The sequence below is a fragment of the Sinohyriopsis cumingii genome, chromosome 10 (genome assembly GCF_028554795.1).
Source record: "Sinohyriopsis cumingii isolate HCF-2022 chromosome 10, ASM2855479v2, whole genome shotgun sequence".
Lineage (NCBI taxonomy): Eukaryota > Metazoa > Mollusca > Bivalvia > Unionida > Unionidae > Sinohyriopsis > Sinohyriopsis cumingii.
Genome location: NC_142970.1, coordinates 26,135,729 through 26,152,744, shown reverse-complemented (window position 1 = coordinate 26,152,744; position 17,016 = coordinate 26,135,729). Strand labels below are relative to the sequence as shown.

General features: G+C 38.7%; 1 protein-coding gene across 1 annotated transcript in view; it reads right to left on the bottom strand.

Moving 5' to 3' along the window:
- Positions 1-513: 513 nt before the first annotated feature.
- Positions 514-17,016, bottom strand: part of LOC149789780 (uncharacterized) — an 82,728-nt gene continuing 66,225 nt past the window's right edge. Inside the window, exon 4 of the mRNA XM_089973121.1 lies at positions 514-7,394. Coding sequence (XP_089829247.1) covers positions 5,922-7,394 — 1,473 coding nt within the window. The 3' untranslated portion in view covers positions 514-5,921. The remainder of the gene's footprint in view (positions 7,395-17,016) is intronic.

The window sequence follows — 17,016 nt, the reverse complement described above, 5'->3', positions numbered from 1 at the left end:
GTTAATCCACTTGTAAATGTCAAGTCTTCTTTGGATCTGAAAACTGATCCTAACGAGATTGAAATTTCTGAATTATACTTGGCTTTTGCAGTTAGTAGAGCTATGGCAGAAAGAGCTATTGAGAATGGTGCTTGTCATTAAATATTCCCTTAGATGATACGTTTATTGGTCAGTTTTTTTATTCAGGTCAATTCTGTTTCTGGTACTTGACTATCAAGAGGTTTTTATCACAGTGATCCTCTCTTTACAATTCATTGTGGTTATTCTACATAGGGTAACAAAAGACAATCTCTCATTGTCAAACAGAAAATAAATCCTGAAATCTCCTGTTTGTTTCAGCAAGCTATTAGCAAATTTGAAACCACACAGATGCCTGTTTATCTTGTTACAATTGGGATCCTTATGAGAAATGTGAGGCCATCTTATGTACCCAGTGGTGACAAGTAATATCAAATGTTTATTCCTAAGTGGTGTCAATGGCAAATTCTTAGTCTAGCTCATAAAGCACCATGTGGCTGTCCACTTAGGCATCAATAAGACAGTTACCACATAAACCTGACACATGTTTATTAGCCCAAAACAAAAACTGATGTTTCGAAATTCTGCATATCTAGTCTCACTTGCTAGATGGTAAGAAACACAATCAGAACATATTTAAGACTCATTTGCAACCATTCCCTACAATTTGACGAACTATTAACAGAATAATGGCAGACTTTATCAATCCCTTACCCAAGACAGACAAAGAATACTTCTTGATTAGAATAGGCGGGTCCATAAGTTTTCAGACACAATTCCTTTGAAGAATATAAAAACAACAATAAGTTTTTGGATATGCTATCCATGGACCATTGAAGTTCTTAAATGAGAAACTTGATTCATCAAAAGATTCATAAATTAATAATCTTGGCTATGGCACAGGTCTCAAAATTGTCATCATCAACTTTTGATGTACCGGTAGCAAGAATTAATCTTCATTCAATTCAGTCAAAAAAGAAATTGAGTATGACAGAATTACAAAAGAAAAAAGTTCTCAGCCTAGTAAATATCTGAAGTGAATTTTACAGCTTGCACACATAATTTTTGTTTAACAGTTACATGAGTTTTTCGAAGTTGTTGTATAATATATTTGCCCCATGATTTAAGAAAACAGACAATCTAATAAACTGGTACATTCCAGACTTAGCGAGGTCCGCCATTATTTGCCATTAGACCTACTGGTTTACTTACAGTTTCAAACTAATTTTATGACAAAATAGTGGGAAGGTAGGAAAGGTCTTGAAGGGAGTCTATGACAGCATCAGATTCATATTTTTGATACGGAATCAAACTCCTCTAAGTGTATCCCCCAGGGGTGTAAAATTGAGGGTTAAAAAAAACAACCTTGGTGTCAGAACTTTGGGTCAAATAAAAAACGTGGGGGTCAAATTTTCATATGACTCGTACTTATTCAGCTTGAAATAGGATATTGCAACTTTGACAACATTCTCTCTCTCACTCTCTCTCAACATACAAATAAACCAACATGCACAATTAACAAATGCATTGTTCATTCAAAGAATAATTTTATTAGTTCATTTTTCTTGTAGTTTAAAGTCGTACTTTTAACAGTCTCCTTATAATCTTTTTGTAGCAATATTATAGACCAACACATTACATGTAAGCCAATACAAAATGCCAAATAAATCTTTAACCAAGTGGCAGTTAATTTACTGCCTGTCATAAAATATGTACTATCATCAGTTTCATTGTACTTTGTCCTAGAACACATTTATCCAAAAATCAAGGAGGCTACTGATTCGTCTTCTTTCTAGTAAGTTACACTTGAACTTTAAGATCTTTCTTTTATTGCAGCAAAGTTAAAACCAACAAAAAACGTCTTTGTCTCAGTAAGTTTACCGATTTCTTTGTTGTGAAAGAATGTCTTGGGTTATAATGTGTTCTCCAGTTATCTTGTGGCAAACAAGGGCAGATTTTTAAAAAATTATTAAACCCTTTAATGAAAGATTATTCACTTTTTGGAGTCTTTGCAATCAAGTGATCAGTGGATGTGCCATATTCCAGTCAGTCGTATTATTTTCTCTATTTTTCATTAAAGTTAGATCCACAGTTACTTTTTTGTGTTCTGCTTCTTTCACTTTCTTTCCTAATGATTCTAAGTGCACATTTTAATCCAGAGATCACTTTCTAGTGCAACAAGCATTGAGGTTAAACATCTAGTTGACTTCTTGCTGAGCTCGATGGAAATTGCGTGAGAGCTCCTGAGATTAGGGGAAGCTACTCTGTCATAACATTACATATGCTAGTCTGGTTCCTTGTTTCGTATGATCCCTGTGTTGCCCTTGGCTATACGAATAGGGAAGTGCAATGCAGGGAGCAAGCAAAGTGGGGAGACAGTCAATGCCTATTCTCAAAGTATAAACCATGCCATCTCTCATCCAGTGCATAGGATATTAAATAAATCCTGATCACATTATGCAAATCCTGTGTCAAAATAAATCACGACAACAAAATGTGTGCATCAATTTTCTCCAGCATGCATCCCTGATGCACAAATGTGCATAAAGGGAAACATTGTCTTCTATGAAAATTCATGAGTTAATCCTGAAAACAAATAAAATTCTATCATTCACAGGGGAATTGTTAAACATGCAAATGAGTGAAAGTCATGAAACTAATTATGAAACCCATTTTGCCAATCCTGAAAAATTAACAGTCAATATGCCTGTCTTAATTACACATATGATATCATTCCTATACTTGGTTAATGAACAGTCAATAAAGCTGTATTAATAATATATTTTATATCAATCCAATGCTCAAATACACCTTTTCTTTGAAAATAACTTTTTCATCCAAAACCTTTACTAAATATTGTCATGCAGGGCTTGCGCTAATCATTGGAGATTTACACTATTCACAACACAATATTAGCAACATTACACCAGTGGGGAAATAGAAGTTTTACAAACACAAATTCCAGTCATCTACTGTCATTTTCATAGTTATATTAATTACATTATGCATATTTATCTTATTTTCATTTAGAATATTCAAGCCAAACTTCATGTTCAGTCTCTTTTTCACATGCCAAGACCTGTTGTTCTCTTCAAAGTAGGACAAACAGTTTTTACCACATATCCTCAGAGAGCTTAATGAACATAGGCCACATGCATGTCTCCCATGGGCAGTGTTATTAAACCATCCCTCACTCTAAACTCTGTCAACTGAAACACAGGCCACTTGTATATGTCTCGTGGACAGTGTTCTGGAACCATCCCTCACTCTAAGCTCTGTCAACTGTAACACAGGCCACTTGTATATGTCCCATGGACAGTGTTCTGGAACCATCCCTCACTCTAAGCTCTGTCAACTGTAACACAGGCCACTTGTATATGTCCCATGGACAGTGTTCTTGAAACATCCCTCACTCTAATCTCTGTCAACTGAAATGCAGGTGACTTGTATATCTCCTATAGACAGTGTTCTGGAACCATCCCTCACTCTAAACTCTGCCAACTGAAACACAGGCCATTTGTATATCTCCTATGGCAGTGTTATGAAACCATCCCTCACTCTAAACTCTGCCAACTGAAACACAGGCCACTTGTAGATCTCCTATGGCAGTGTTATGAAACCATCCCTCACTCTAAGCTCTGTTAACTGAAACACAGGCCACTTGTATATCTCCTATGGGCAGTGTTATGAAACCATCCCTCACTCTAAGCTCTGTCAACTGAAACACAGGCCACTTGTATATGTCCCATGGCAGTGTTATGAAACCATCCCTCACTCTAAGCTCTGTCAACTGAAACACAGGCCACTTGTATATCTCCTATGGCAGTGTTATGAAACCATCCCTCACTCTAAGCTCTGTCAATTGTAACACAGGCCACTTGTATATGTCCCAAAGACAGTGTTCTGGAACCATCCCTCACTCTAATCTCTGTCAACTGAAACACAGGCCACATGCATGTCTCCCATGGGCAGTGTTATGAAACCATCCCTCACTCTAAACTCTGCCAACTGAAACACAGGCCACTTGTATATCTCCTATGGCAGTGTTATGAAACCATCCCTCACTCTAAGCTCTGTCAACTGAAACACAGGCCACTTGTATATCTCCTATGGGCAGTGTTATGAAACCATCCCTCACTCTAAGCTCTGTCAACTGAAACACAGGCCACTTGTATATGTCCCATGGCAGTGTTATGAAACCATCCCTCACTCTAAGCTCTGTCAACTGAAACACAGGCCACTTGTAGATCTCCTATGGCAGTGTTATGAAACCATCCCTCACTCTAAGCTCTGTCAACTGAAACACAGGCCACTTGTATATCTCCTATGGCAGTGTTATGAAACCATCCCTCACTCTAAGCTCTGTCAATTGTAACACAGGCCACTTGCATATGTCCCAAAGACAGTGTTCTGGAACCATCCCTCACTCTAATCTCTATCAACTGAAACACAGGCCACATGCATGTCTCCCATGGGCAGTGTTATGAAACCATCCCTCACTCTAAACTCTGCCAACTGAAACACAGGCCACTTGTATATCTCCTATGGCAGTGTTATGAAACCATCCCTCACTCTAAGCTCTGTCAACTGTAACACAGGCCACTTGTATATCTCCTATGGCAGTGTTATGAAACCATCCCTCACTCTAAGCTCTGTCAACTGAAACACAGGCCACTTTGTTCTGGAACCATCCCTCACTCTAATCTCTGTCAACTGAAACACAGGCCACTTGTATATCTCCTATGGGCAGTGTTATGAAACCATCCCTCACTCTAAGCTCTGTCAACTGAAACACAGGCCACTTGTATATCTCCTATGGCAGTGTTATGAAACCATCCCTCACTCTAAGCTCTGTCAATTGTAACACAGGCCACTTGTATATGTCCCATGGACAGTGTTCTGGAACCATCCCTCACTCTAATCTCTGTCAACTGAAACACAGGCTACATACATGTCTCCCATGGGCAGTGTTATGAAACCATCCCTCACTCTAAGCTCTGTCAACTGTAACACAGGCCACTTGTATATCTCCTATGGCAGTGTTATGAAACCATCCCTCACTCTAAGCTCTGTCAACTGAAACACAGGCCACTTGTATATCTCCTATGGCAGTGTTATGAAACCATCCCTCACTCTAAGCTCTGTCAATTGTAACACAGGCCACTTGTATATGTCCCATGGACAGTGTTCTGGAACCATCCCTCACTCTAATCTCTGTCAACTGAAACACAGGCCACTTGTATATCTCCTATGGGCAGTGTTATGAAACCATCCCTCACTCTAAACTCTGTCAACTGAAACACAGGCCACTTGTATATCTCCTATGGCAGTGTTATGAAACCATCCCTCACTCTAAGCTCTGTCAACTGAAACACAGGCCACATGTATATCTCCTATAGGCAGTGTTATGTAACCATCCCTCACTCTAAACTCTGTCAACTGAAACACTTGTATATGTCCCATGGACAGTGTTATGAAACCATCCCTCACTCTAAGCTCTCTCAAATGTAACACAGGCTGCTTGTATATCTCCCATGAATAATGCTTTTATAACATCCCTCACTATAAATTCACATCACTTATAGCACAAGCCACATGTATGGTTCTGACAAACAGTTATCATAACATCCCTCATTATAAAGTCCACCTATTGTAGCACAGGTCACTTGTATGTCTCCAATGCAAACATTAACATAAAAGTAATAATGATAATGATATGTATCGAATCTGGTTCTTTTAAAACTTTTTTTAACAAATATTTATTTTTAAAAACCAGTATTTATACTGTCAATAATATTGAAGGAAAGAAAGTCTGACAAAATTATATTTGACAAAACGTGGAAGGAAAATGATAGATATCTTTGTATTCTCATTGAGTTACCAAGCATATGTTGACAACAATTTTACTTAAATGGTTTTTCTCCAGTATGAATCCTCATGTGCAGTCTTAAATTTCCACTCTGACTGAAAATTTGATTACACACTAGACACTGATATGGTTTTTCGCCAGTATGTATCCTCGTGTGCCGTTTTAAATTTCCACTCTGCTTAAACAATTTATCACAAAGTTTACACTTGTATCGTTTATCTCCAGAATGTATTCTCATGTGCCGTTTTAAATGTCCACTCGTACTAAACATTTTATCACACACTTCACACTTGAATGGTTTTTCTCCAGTATGTATCCTCATGTGCAGTTTTAAATGTTCATACCTACTGAACATTTTATCACAAACCTCACACTTCAATGTTTTTTCTCCAGTATGCATTCTCATGTGAACTTTTACATTTCCTCTCTGAGTAAACATTTTATCACATACTTCACACTTATATGGTTTTTCTCCAGTGTGCGTCCTCATGTGAAGCTTTAAATTTTCACGCTGATTAAACATTTTATCACATACTTCACACTTATATGACTTTTCTCCAGTATGAATCCTCATGTGCAGCTTTAAATGTCCACTCTGGCTGAACGTTTTTTCACACACTACACATTGATATGGTTTTGCTCCAGTATGTATCCTTATGTGCAATTTTAAATTTCCACTCTGCTTAAACATTTTATCACAAAGTTTACACTTATACTGTTTATCTCCAGTATGTATTCTCATGTGCCGTTTTACATGTCCACTCCTACTAAACATTTTATCACATACTTCACACTTGAATGGTTTTTCTCCAGTATGTATTCTCATGTGAATTTTTAAACTTCCACTGTCTCTAAATTTTGTATCACATACATCACATTTAAACGGTTTTTCTCCAGTATGCATCTTGATGTGAAGTTTTACATTTCCTTTCTGACTAAACATTTTACCGCATATTTCACACTTATATGGTTTTTCTCCAGTATGGATCCTCATATGAAGTTTTAAATTTCCATTTTGATTAAACATTTTATGACAGACTTCACACTTGTATGGTTTTTCTCCAGTATGAATCCTCATATGAAGTTTTAAATTTCTACTTAAACTAAATTTTGTGTCACACACATCACATTTAAATGGTTTCTCTCTAGTATGAATCTTCATGTGAATTTCTAAATGTCCTTTAAGTTTAAACATTTTATCACACATTTCACACTTATATGGTTTTTCTCCAGTATGCTTCCTCATGTGAAATTTTAAATTTCCACTCTGGTTAAACATTTTACCACACACTTCACACTTGAATGGTTTTTCTCCAGTATGAATCCTCATGTGCACTTTTAAATCTCCGCTCCGATTACACATTTTACCACAAATATTACACTGGTATGGTTTTTCTCCTGTATGTATTGTCATGTGCAATTTTAAGTCTCCACTCTCATTAAACATTTTATCACATATTTCACACTGATACGGTTTTTCCATAGTAGGCCTATGGATTCTCATGCCCTTTTAAATTTCCACTATCATTAGGCTAAACATTTCATCACACACTTCACACCTATATGGTTTTCCGTGCGCTAATTTTTTTTCCCTCAAGTACACGTAAATATACACAGTAAATGCGTATTTTGGTGTATATTAAATTTAAACCAGTTTGTAATCGTTAAATGACGAATGCGATCATTTCAAGCTCCCACTTTATCTGGTATTAACTGTTAACGTGATTTGTATATATTGGGATCCAACTTGGAATATGACGTTTCTCCAGAAATTGCGCGCAACAGCTTAGAATTCCATATGGCAGCAGAGACGGTGAACCCTAGTACTAATATTGGTACCCTTACTCGTACCTCGTGGACAGGGTACTAACATGAGCATATACGTGTTAAAGGAGCAAGCCGGGTGTGATTCACACCTGGCGCTCTTTTAGCCTAATAATAACTCTTTAAACATATTCCTTGCTTGTAATCCAATAAATTGAGTAGTCCTCTTATTTAATACCGCAAGTATCGAAAATCATTGTAGAAATAGTTTTAAAATCTCGTTTACCTTTTTTAGCCGATATTTTCGTTTAGATCGTCCGCCATATTATTTCAAATAATGATTACTTTCGTTCTCAGCCTCGTTTGTTTGTGTGCCATATAAGGACATTGACGCCTTATTTGGAAATGTAAACAAATCGTAGTAAAAATTTGGCGCCGTTTGGGTCAGAAATTCTGCGCATTAAAAGTAAATACGGTTTATCGGCAACTTTGAATTTCCACCAAGAAGCGATTATTCGCACTTGATTGATAATAATATAGCGAAGAATATCCAAAATATAGTCTGGCAAGCCTTACGAAGAAAAGGGGTCACGGCGAGAGTCTCGCGTTATCTGTCATGACGGACAGGATAAGGTTAGAGTAACCATGCCAATTTATTTTATCGTGTAAGGGCTTAATAAATTCAAAATAAGCCAAACTTCTTTCACTATATGATTATACTTATGTAGTTGATTTCTACACTGTTTGTTTTTCTGACTTTAGCGATGATTTTTTTTTTTGCCCCACAACAAATCAAGTTGAGGCTACGACATCGTAGCTAGGTGAACCCTACAAAAGTTAGGAGGGTCCGTTCGCGAAAATAAACCTTCCTATGAAAATGAAGATACCGAAGAGTCTAACCGACCGAGACTTCTCTAATTGGGTTAGTTCATTTTGTTACTTTATTTTTGACGCATGTGTTTTCGTTTTTCATGCGTGTTTGTTTACCCACCCGCCCACTCACTATTTGTCGTCACTGTCCCTGCTGCTGTCTCTTAACCGAAAATTGTGTCAAGACATACGCGATATCACGACCGAGGATAATGTAAATGTATTGTGATAAATCCGTGTGAGGTAGATTGAGCACCTGAAGAGAAGTTTTTGAACCTAATAATATCCATATCCCCTGAACAGCCTCAACTTGATTTGTCCTGTCCACGAGATACGAACAAGGGTACTAATATTAGTACTACTGAACACCAAGTCTGATGAATGTTTAACAGAGTATATGTATCGACTCAATTAAACAAAACTAAAATATTGCAGTTATCTCTGATTAGATATTTGTGTATATCGCTGTGTAAGATATATAACATCGGTTTTTTTTGTGTCTGGCCCGAGAAAAATCCGAGCTGGAATTGATTGTTTGTTCATCATCACATCATCTTATACTACGAGATTGTTATTAAATCCACTGAGGTCATCACCAGACGAGGCTTAATCAATATCGGCGATAAAATCAATAATAGCATTACCATCCTCGTCCAACAATTTTGCATTTTCATTAAAATCTTTAAGCACATCGTATCATCGCTGATCTTTTACGGATGGTGTCACTAAATATAAAATATCCCATCTGAGCCATCTCATTATCAGATTCTGTAATAAATGCGCCTTACCAGACCCAGGTGAGCCTATGATAATTGCTCTGATAGAATTTCGTCGCGCTGGATGATGTTTGACTGGCTAATGGTTTCGCGTCGCTGAAAATCAATGATACCCATGTTGTAGAAATATAATAAATAATATGGATTTATATTGTGTTCGAACACCCATCCCAACCAGTGGATTGATAACGATAATAACCAAAGAAATAAAAAGTGTGCACTTACAGGCAAGTGTGTGAAATGTGGTACAAAAATATATATTTAATTCATCTTGTACGAATAGAGGTGGTGATATCGCTGCTTCGTTAGGTCAATTACCAGGTTCTCCATATGCCAAGTAGCCATGAGAAAAACACCTTCCTGATATAATTATTGTGGTCCTGGAACCCGACTTGATATCCGACATGACGAACGGGATCAACCAGAATCTGGAGAATATCCAAAAAATGCGATTGATCCAGCGTGTCACGTTCATGATATAGCGTAACCTCAGGTTCGTAGTTGTTGATGATGATGCTTGGTGGGTCCGCGTCCTGAGCCTTCACGTTTATTGTCTTTAGGCTGATAGTCAGCCCAAACTAATCTAATTATTTAGCAAAGTGGTCCATCAGGCGCTGTAGTCTAATATAGTGAGGCCACGTCGCCCTGGAGTCTTGCAAGTTCGTCGTTGATGACTGAAGTTTTTCGAACATGGCTGATTGTCTGGAGATCATCCGAAGGCCCATTCAGCGTGAACAGTACATTCAAGGTACCTAGTGCAAAGTGCGTGAAGCAACCATCATGGACTTGCTCTTCGCCGATGATGCTACCCTAGCCACTGACACAGAAGTTGAGCACTTCTGTGTTAGTGGCTAGAGCAGCATCGTCGGCGAAGAGCATGTCCAATAATGGTAGCTTCACACAATTTTGCTCTTTGCCTTCAGTCGTGCCAGGTTGAACAATCTACCATCTGATCGCGTGTGCAGGTAGATCCATTCTATGGACATCCCAAAGGCATACTTGAGCAGGACACCGAATAAGGTGCCGAAGAGCGTGGGAGCATGGAGGCAGACCTGTTTCACTCCGCTGCGGATGTCAAGGTGGTCGGACGTTGCACCATCGTACTGAACTGTGCCTTTTATGTCATCCTGGAAGGACTGGATCATGCGTAGCAGCATTGGAGGGCATCCAATCTTTGCCAGGATTGTGAAGACTCCGTCTCTGCTGACCGGATACGAACGCCTTGGTGAAATCTATAAAGGCCAGAAAGAGGGGCCTGTGTTGTTTTCTGCATTTCTCCTGCAGTTGCCTGACGGAGGATTTCATGTCGATTGTGGACCTCTCTGCGCGGAACCCGCACTGCGAATCTGGATACGCTCTGGCAGCAAGTGTCTGTTGTCTGTTCGGGATGACGCGTGCGTAGACTTTACCCACAATGCTGAGAAGGGATATGGCCCTGTAGTCGTTGCAGTTGCTTCTGTCGCCGCTGGGCTTGTACAGGGTTACGATGTTGGCGTCTCTCATGTCCTGAAGCACTCCACCCTCATCCCAGCACTGGCAGAGGAGGTCGTGTAGGTGTGTGATCAGCAGTCTTCATCCGCACGTGATGACTTCTGCTCAGATGCTATCCTTCCCTGTGGCTTTACCTAAGGACAGTTTGTTTAAGGTTTTCTTTAGTTCGGCTACAGTAGGTTTCTAGACCGGTTCGGCCATGACATGGAGGTTTTGAGGGCATCGTTGGTCACATGGTTCTCTCTGTGGTACAATTCAGAGTAGTACTCCACCCAACGCTCCGTTTATTTGCCCTTATTTGTGGATGGTATCGCCTGCGACAGACTTCAGTGGTTCTGCCTCTTTCTTCGTGGGACCCATTGTTTTATTTATGCCATCGTACATGCCTCTGATGTTTCCGATATCGGCAGCTGAATGGATGATCTGACAGAGCTGAAGCCAGTATTCATTAGCGCACTGCCGTACTAACCTGCGTACTTCGTTGTATATATTCAAGAAATTGAACCATGATGGTTTCCATGAATTTTCCTTCTAAGCAAAATGTGATGCAAATGGCGGAATGGTAAAACAATTACTTAGTAGTTGTTCAGACCTGACGTCGTCAATGGTATCTTTCGGGGCAAAGTTTTATTTATTTATGGAGAGATTCAGTAAGATAAATATCTTCATTAGGTCGTACAAATTGAACATAGTTTCCATCATCGGAACCTTGAAACAGCCGCACGGATACAGGATCGTTTTTGTTTATATTTCTAATAAAATCGAACATATCACCACCATAGAATTTAACAGTTCGATTTCGTGAAAATGGTGTTATATCCAAAGTCCACGCGAATGCGTTGTGATCAGTAATCTCAATCGAAGCTCCATTCTTTTATTTCTCGATTCTTACAAAATCTCTTCGGTTAAAGTCTTCACTTTTACTGGAAATCTAAATATTTGTTCTAATTCAACAACGTTTTTCATAGACGCTCCGGTATTTTTTAACTATTTCTGCCCAATGATTTATTTTTTAGCTCTTAGATCCTTACACCATTTCCACGTATCGCGTTTGTGAAGAGTTCTGTAACTGGCTCTGCTACACAATTCAGCCTTGACCGCTCCGGTGGCCTAGTGGTTAGAGCGTCCACCTCGGATGCGGAAGGTCGTGAGGTCGTGGTCATACCAAAGACTTCCAAAAATGGTACTGACAGCTGCCTCGCTTGGCGCTCAGCATTAAGAAGTTAGTGTTAGGACTGGTCGGCCTGGTGTGGCGATAATGTGACTGGGTGGCACACCATGCTACATGTCTGCGGTATGATGGCCCAGTGCTAGACATCACTATCAACTGTCGTTGTTGTTGTTGTTGTGGGGTTTAACGCCATTTTTAGCACACGATAAGCCATACATGGCGGCCAGTATTAATGGTGGAGGAAGAACCCGGGAAAACCCCGGAAAGAACCACCGACCCACGAGAAGCTACTGGCAAGCTTTCTCACATACCCACATTGGCTGAATCTTAGACTCGAACCTCCGCAGACAGAGGTGAGATGGCAGTGATACATAACGAAAGGCGCTTTAGACCACTCGGTCACTCGGGGCTTCCTATCAGCTGTCACACTGCAGACATCGTAGATATGTGACTGAAACATTGTTAAGTCTACGTTAAAATCCAAATCACACAAACACACACACGTACGCACACACGCACGCACGCACCCACGCACGCACACACATAAACGCACACACACAATTCAGCCATGACAGTTTCATCGGTTTGAGATCGTCAAAGCTATGTTTATCATTTAGCAGATATATCGCTAAACAAATGCAGTCACAGGATTTGATCGTTCATAATGTGGTTTGTCAATACATTCATGGTTTGGAATTTGTATTTAATTTTTAAAAAATTGCTAGTTTGATGTAATCGAGCAGGGTAGCGTTTGTCACTGATAATCCATGTATCATTTATTTCCGTAACACCATTTACTCTAAAATATCTTTGATTGTCGAGATAATAATCGTCGATTCTCGTTGGTCAATCGTTGTAGCATCAATAACATCTTCAGTGTCTTGCCTGATTCTGAATGTTGACCACACATGAGCTGTACCATCTCTGCGAAATTCTTTCGTGGAGCCATGACTACTTTTAATTAGAGTTTTATTCGTGGGATCAATCAGAACTCGCCTCGGCTAGTCAATGGTTCTTCTGTCAGTATCGAATCTAGCTTTAGAAGCTTGACTGTATATAATGTTTCAAACTCCTCCATATTATAAATAAGGCAAATATAAATTTTAATTGAAGTGTCATTATATATATATATATATATATATATATATATATATATATATATATATATATATATATCAGTCTCATACATATGCCTTTTGAACAAAACGTCTGAGAAGACTGATCAGATCAGATGTCCTTATCTCTTCCTACCTGCACAGACTGCAAGGAGAAAGGACATGTCATTTCTGATTGTTGATGATTTAAAAATAGGCAACGAATAAATATTTATTATTTCTAAATACACATATTTCTAAGAGATCACAGTGATGCATTGAAATCAATGCATTTGTCGGGTCAAAGTTTAGTTTGATCTTTTTATGGAGCATTATGAACCTTTACTGTCAAAGGATTCTGCATCTCTTGATGATTTTGCCAGGAATATTAAGGAACACATGAGGTTTTCATCCTTTCATTATCAGGTACTTTGATATATTCTGACAAGTTCTCTTGCGAAAGAGTTCTTATTCTGATGTGCGACTTTGTGTAAGTTTGTCAACACATCGATACTCATGACCCAAACACTCATTATCAAAGAGAAAAAAGATCGGGAATTGTTTCCTTTTGTCTTAGAACGCTATAACCAAACTGAAACCACAAAAGTACTTGTTTATTATTTTGTCACAACTTATGACATAAAGGATACCGGAGACTACATTAGGTGACCGCTCTGACAAGTTGTCAGCGAGATATCAAATAGATGTTCCTAAATCATATCAACAGCAAAGCCTATGCAAGTCAGTTGACTTGTCATTTAAGAGTCAGTAAGACTGTTCACAAGATCTTGAATCATTTGTGCTGGCCGAAAATCAAATGTGATATTTCTAAATACTGTAGATCTTGTCATACTTGTCGAATGATATGAAATTCCAGTCGTGACATTCTTACGTAAACTTGTGAGACCCGTTCGCCTTATTAACCGAATAAAATATGTTTAGGCTTTGGTGATGTTTTTAATCGATTGTTCAGAAGCTCACCAACGATAGTTGATGTGTTATTTTCACGCGCTGTACCGATCGTTAAACATGCTACAATGCGGGTCGTTGATAGTATCAGAAAACGTTGCAGGGGATGAAAACACTGGGACTTTCAGCGGCTGAATCCTTTCGATATTGACTACAATGATTAATGGTTCGTGTACTATCCAGACCAATTATACTGCCATCTACTGAAGTTGGTAATGTCAATAATAAAGCCTCTCGACAATGAAATTCATGTTTATTGTTTGCAAATCTTGCAATATGAACTGACTTCCCGTTGAGAACGTGAGTGGTAAAACCTCGAAAGCCATCATGCAAAATTTACAGACAAAATCAATAATGCGTACGTGGACACTGCAGTTTTACCGTGGCCCAATTCAACCATATATCCAGTATTGGTGGATCGAAGTAAAATAGATCTTCATTACTCCTCATACACGGCCAAATATCGCAATCAATTAAAAGTAATACAGCAAGTGCAGGACACTTCATGGTCTTTTCTTTCATGTGAGGCATTAATAGAAGCTAGGAAGAAACTTGTACAAAATGCTGCTGGCGGTATCGACTATCATGCCAATACTAGATTTTGATTTGTTAACAACGGCATTGTAGTGACGCTCAACAGTGCAAGTTATTTCGTGAAGAAAAAAAAATATAAAATCAATTCCTGACAAAGTAGATGATGCCACGCCACTAATTGGACTTGTCAATTACAGCGATGATTATGCGAGATCAACTGATCCAACTATGAGGTTTATCACTGATAGATGTGATAATTTTCAGCCGGATTGAATTGGACGACCTCAGTATTTACAAAAATGTTGATGTAGATGCACAAGATATAGTTTAAGGCGTCAATTGCATGTTCAGTGGTGGATGTGCTTACAACAAGGAGGCTCATGACGATTTTTATTTGCTACTCCTCTGCGTCACATATTTTAGTTCTGCAGAGATGTTCGCGGGGTTGTTTGGGGTTCTAAATATAACTTAAACCCGTGATAAAAAAATCCATCGATGCAATTTGGCGTGGTGCAGCTGCCGCTGATATTAGAGTTATATTAAAAACATTAACATAGGGATGCCTGTGTTCTCTCCTTCACTGACTACATAACCATGTCTGCTGTCGTTTGTGCAATCGGGAACCACATCAACGCTGCCATTTCTTACACAAGCAACAAATTCACACTCACTCAGTGTTATTACGGAACAATTTACATGGCAAATTAGAACCAAACATGGTATTACCGCACCAAACACGTACTTGTGGTGCTTCAACTTAAAGATTGAAGCAATGTCCGAATAGCAAAATGATATTTAGCGCCATAGAGCTTAAGTTTCGTTTCGTATAAGTTCCGTTTAGGTCATCAGGAAAGTTTTGAATAAATTCGATTTGACTTCGAAGCCAAGTTAGTGAATTTAGCAAGGTTGTTTCGTGACAAAATACCAGATTTATAATTTTTTATTTTAACGTCTGAAACTTATTAGTTATTATGTTGTTCACATGCATTTCCATACAAGTGTCAATGATGCTGGTGATAGTTATCGATGATATGTCATGATAATTTCTGACAAGACCCTGTTTTGGGGGTGCTGGTGGACGAATGAGGGTCCTTTGTGAGCCTGTGGAAAATACATAATTAAACGTGTAAGATTGTTAAATAATAATGTTATATCATGAAGTTAAGGTCGGCCTCATTAAACATCAGCGGCAGAAAATAAAAAAGCCCTTGTGGTTGACAATGATAATACTCGCTCAGCTTAGTGATGTCAACCACAATAACACGCCCAAAGTTGGCCCAAAGTTATCCATACCATTAGGTGTAGGAGTAAGTGTTTTTTTCTACAATGACGAAGTGGGCGCATCACTGTGTTCATCCCAGTTACGCTTACCAATGAATATTTCACTCATAGGTTTATCAAAGTGATACAAAACGATCTCGAGTGTTATTTAGTAAAGATACACTTGTTCGTGTAACAGGTTTGGGACGACGACAAGAATGATCGTTTAGTACACCAGCCATCGCTGCAACTGGTATATTGTGAAATAAAACGTGCGCTAGCTCCGTGGCGTAGAATTGTGGAAAACATGAATATTGTTCAATTAGAGATGTTGTATTATTGTGTGACAGATTTGTGCGTACAGAAGCATTAATTGGCTTGAAGTGAACCTGCGTATTACACCTGCGGGTGATGAGTCCTGACAATGTCTGCCATTGTACATCGCGATTGTATTATAATAGAACAGCCATGATGGACTCGCAGTTTTACTGACATGATAAAATTATCCAAACGGAGCAAAATTTGCAAAACTAGATCACCAGAAGAACTGTGTTATAATAATAAAGAAACCCTTGTTTCGTTGTATATGATATTTGCTACTAGCCGCAGGAACAACTGTTGGTCTTGGTGCTACATAAATTTGTAACCATGGCACACATTATAGGTGCACCATTCAAACTAATTGTCGATATTAATAGTAGCTAGTGTTTCTGGTGGTGTTAGCAAATTAATTTCGAAACGACAGCATTCACGTGTACATATTTATACAATGATGCATGTAGCGGCACAAAGTAGTCTCAACACGATAAGCGAACTGTATTCGGTGACAGTGTTAGCGCAAATGGAAAATCGACTACAAGTCCGAGCACATACAAGGCATCACGTAGCGGACATATAGACAATACACATCGAGAAAAGAAAACAATTTGTGTTTCTGAATTTGAAAGCATATTTACTCATATAAAAAGAGGGTTTGAACACCTTTTCAGATTTTAAGGCCTGAAGCACATATTTGTGGTATTTTTGTCTTGTACTCATTGATTGCTAAAGCGAATTCATTATATTCTTAATAGCTTTCGTAATCCACCAAAATATTGACTTAGTACCGACAAATCATCAGCCAAACCGAAGTTATCAGCCAAACAGAAGTTATTGATACATAAACTATTGATGTTACATGCAGTAGAAGAGCTGTTCCAA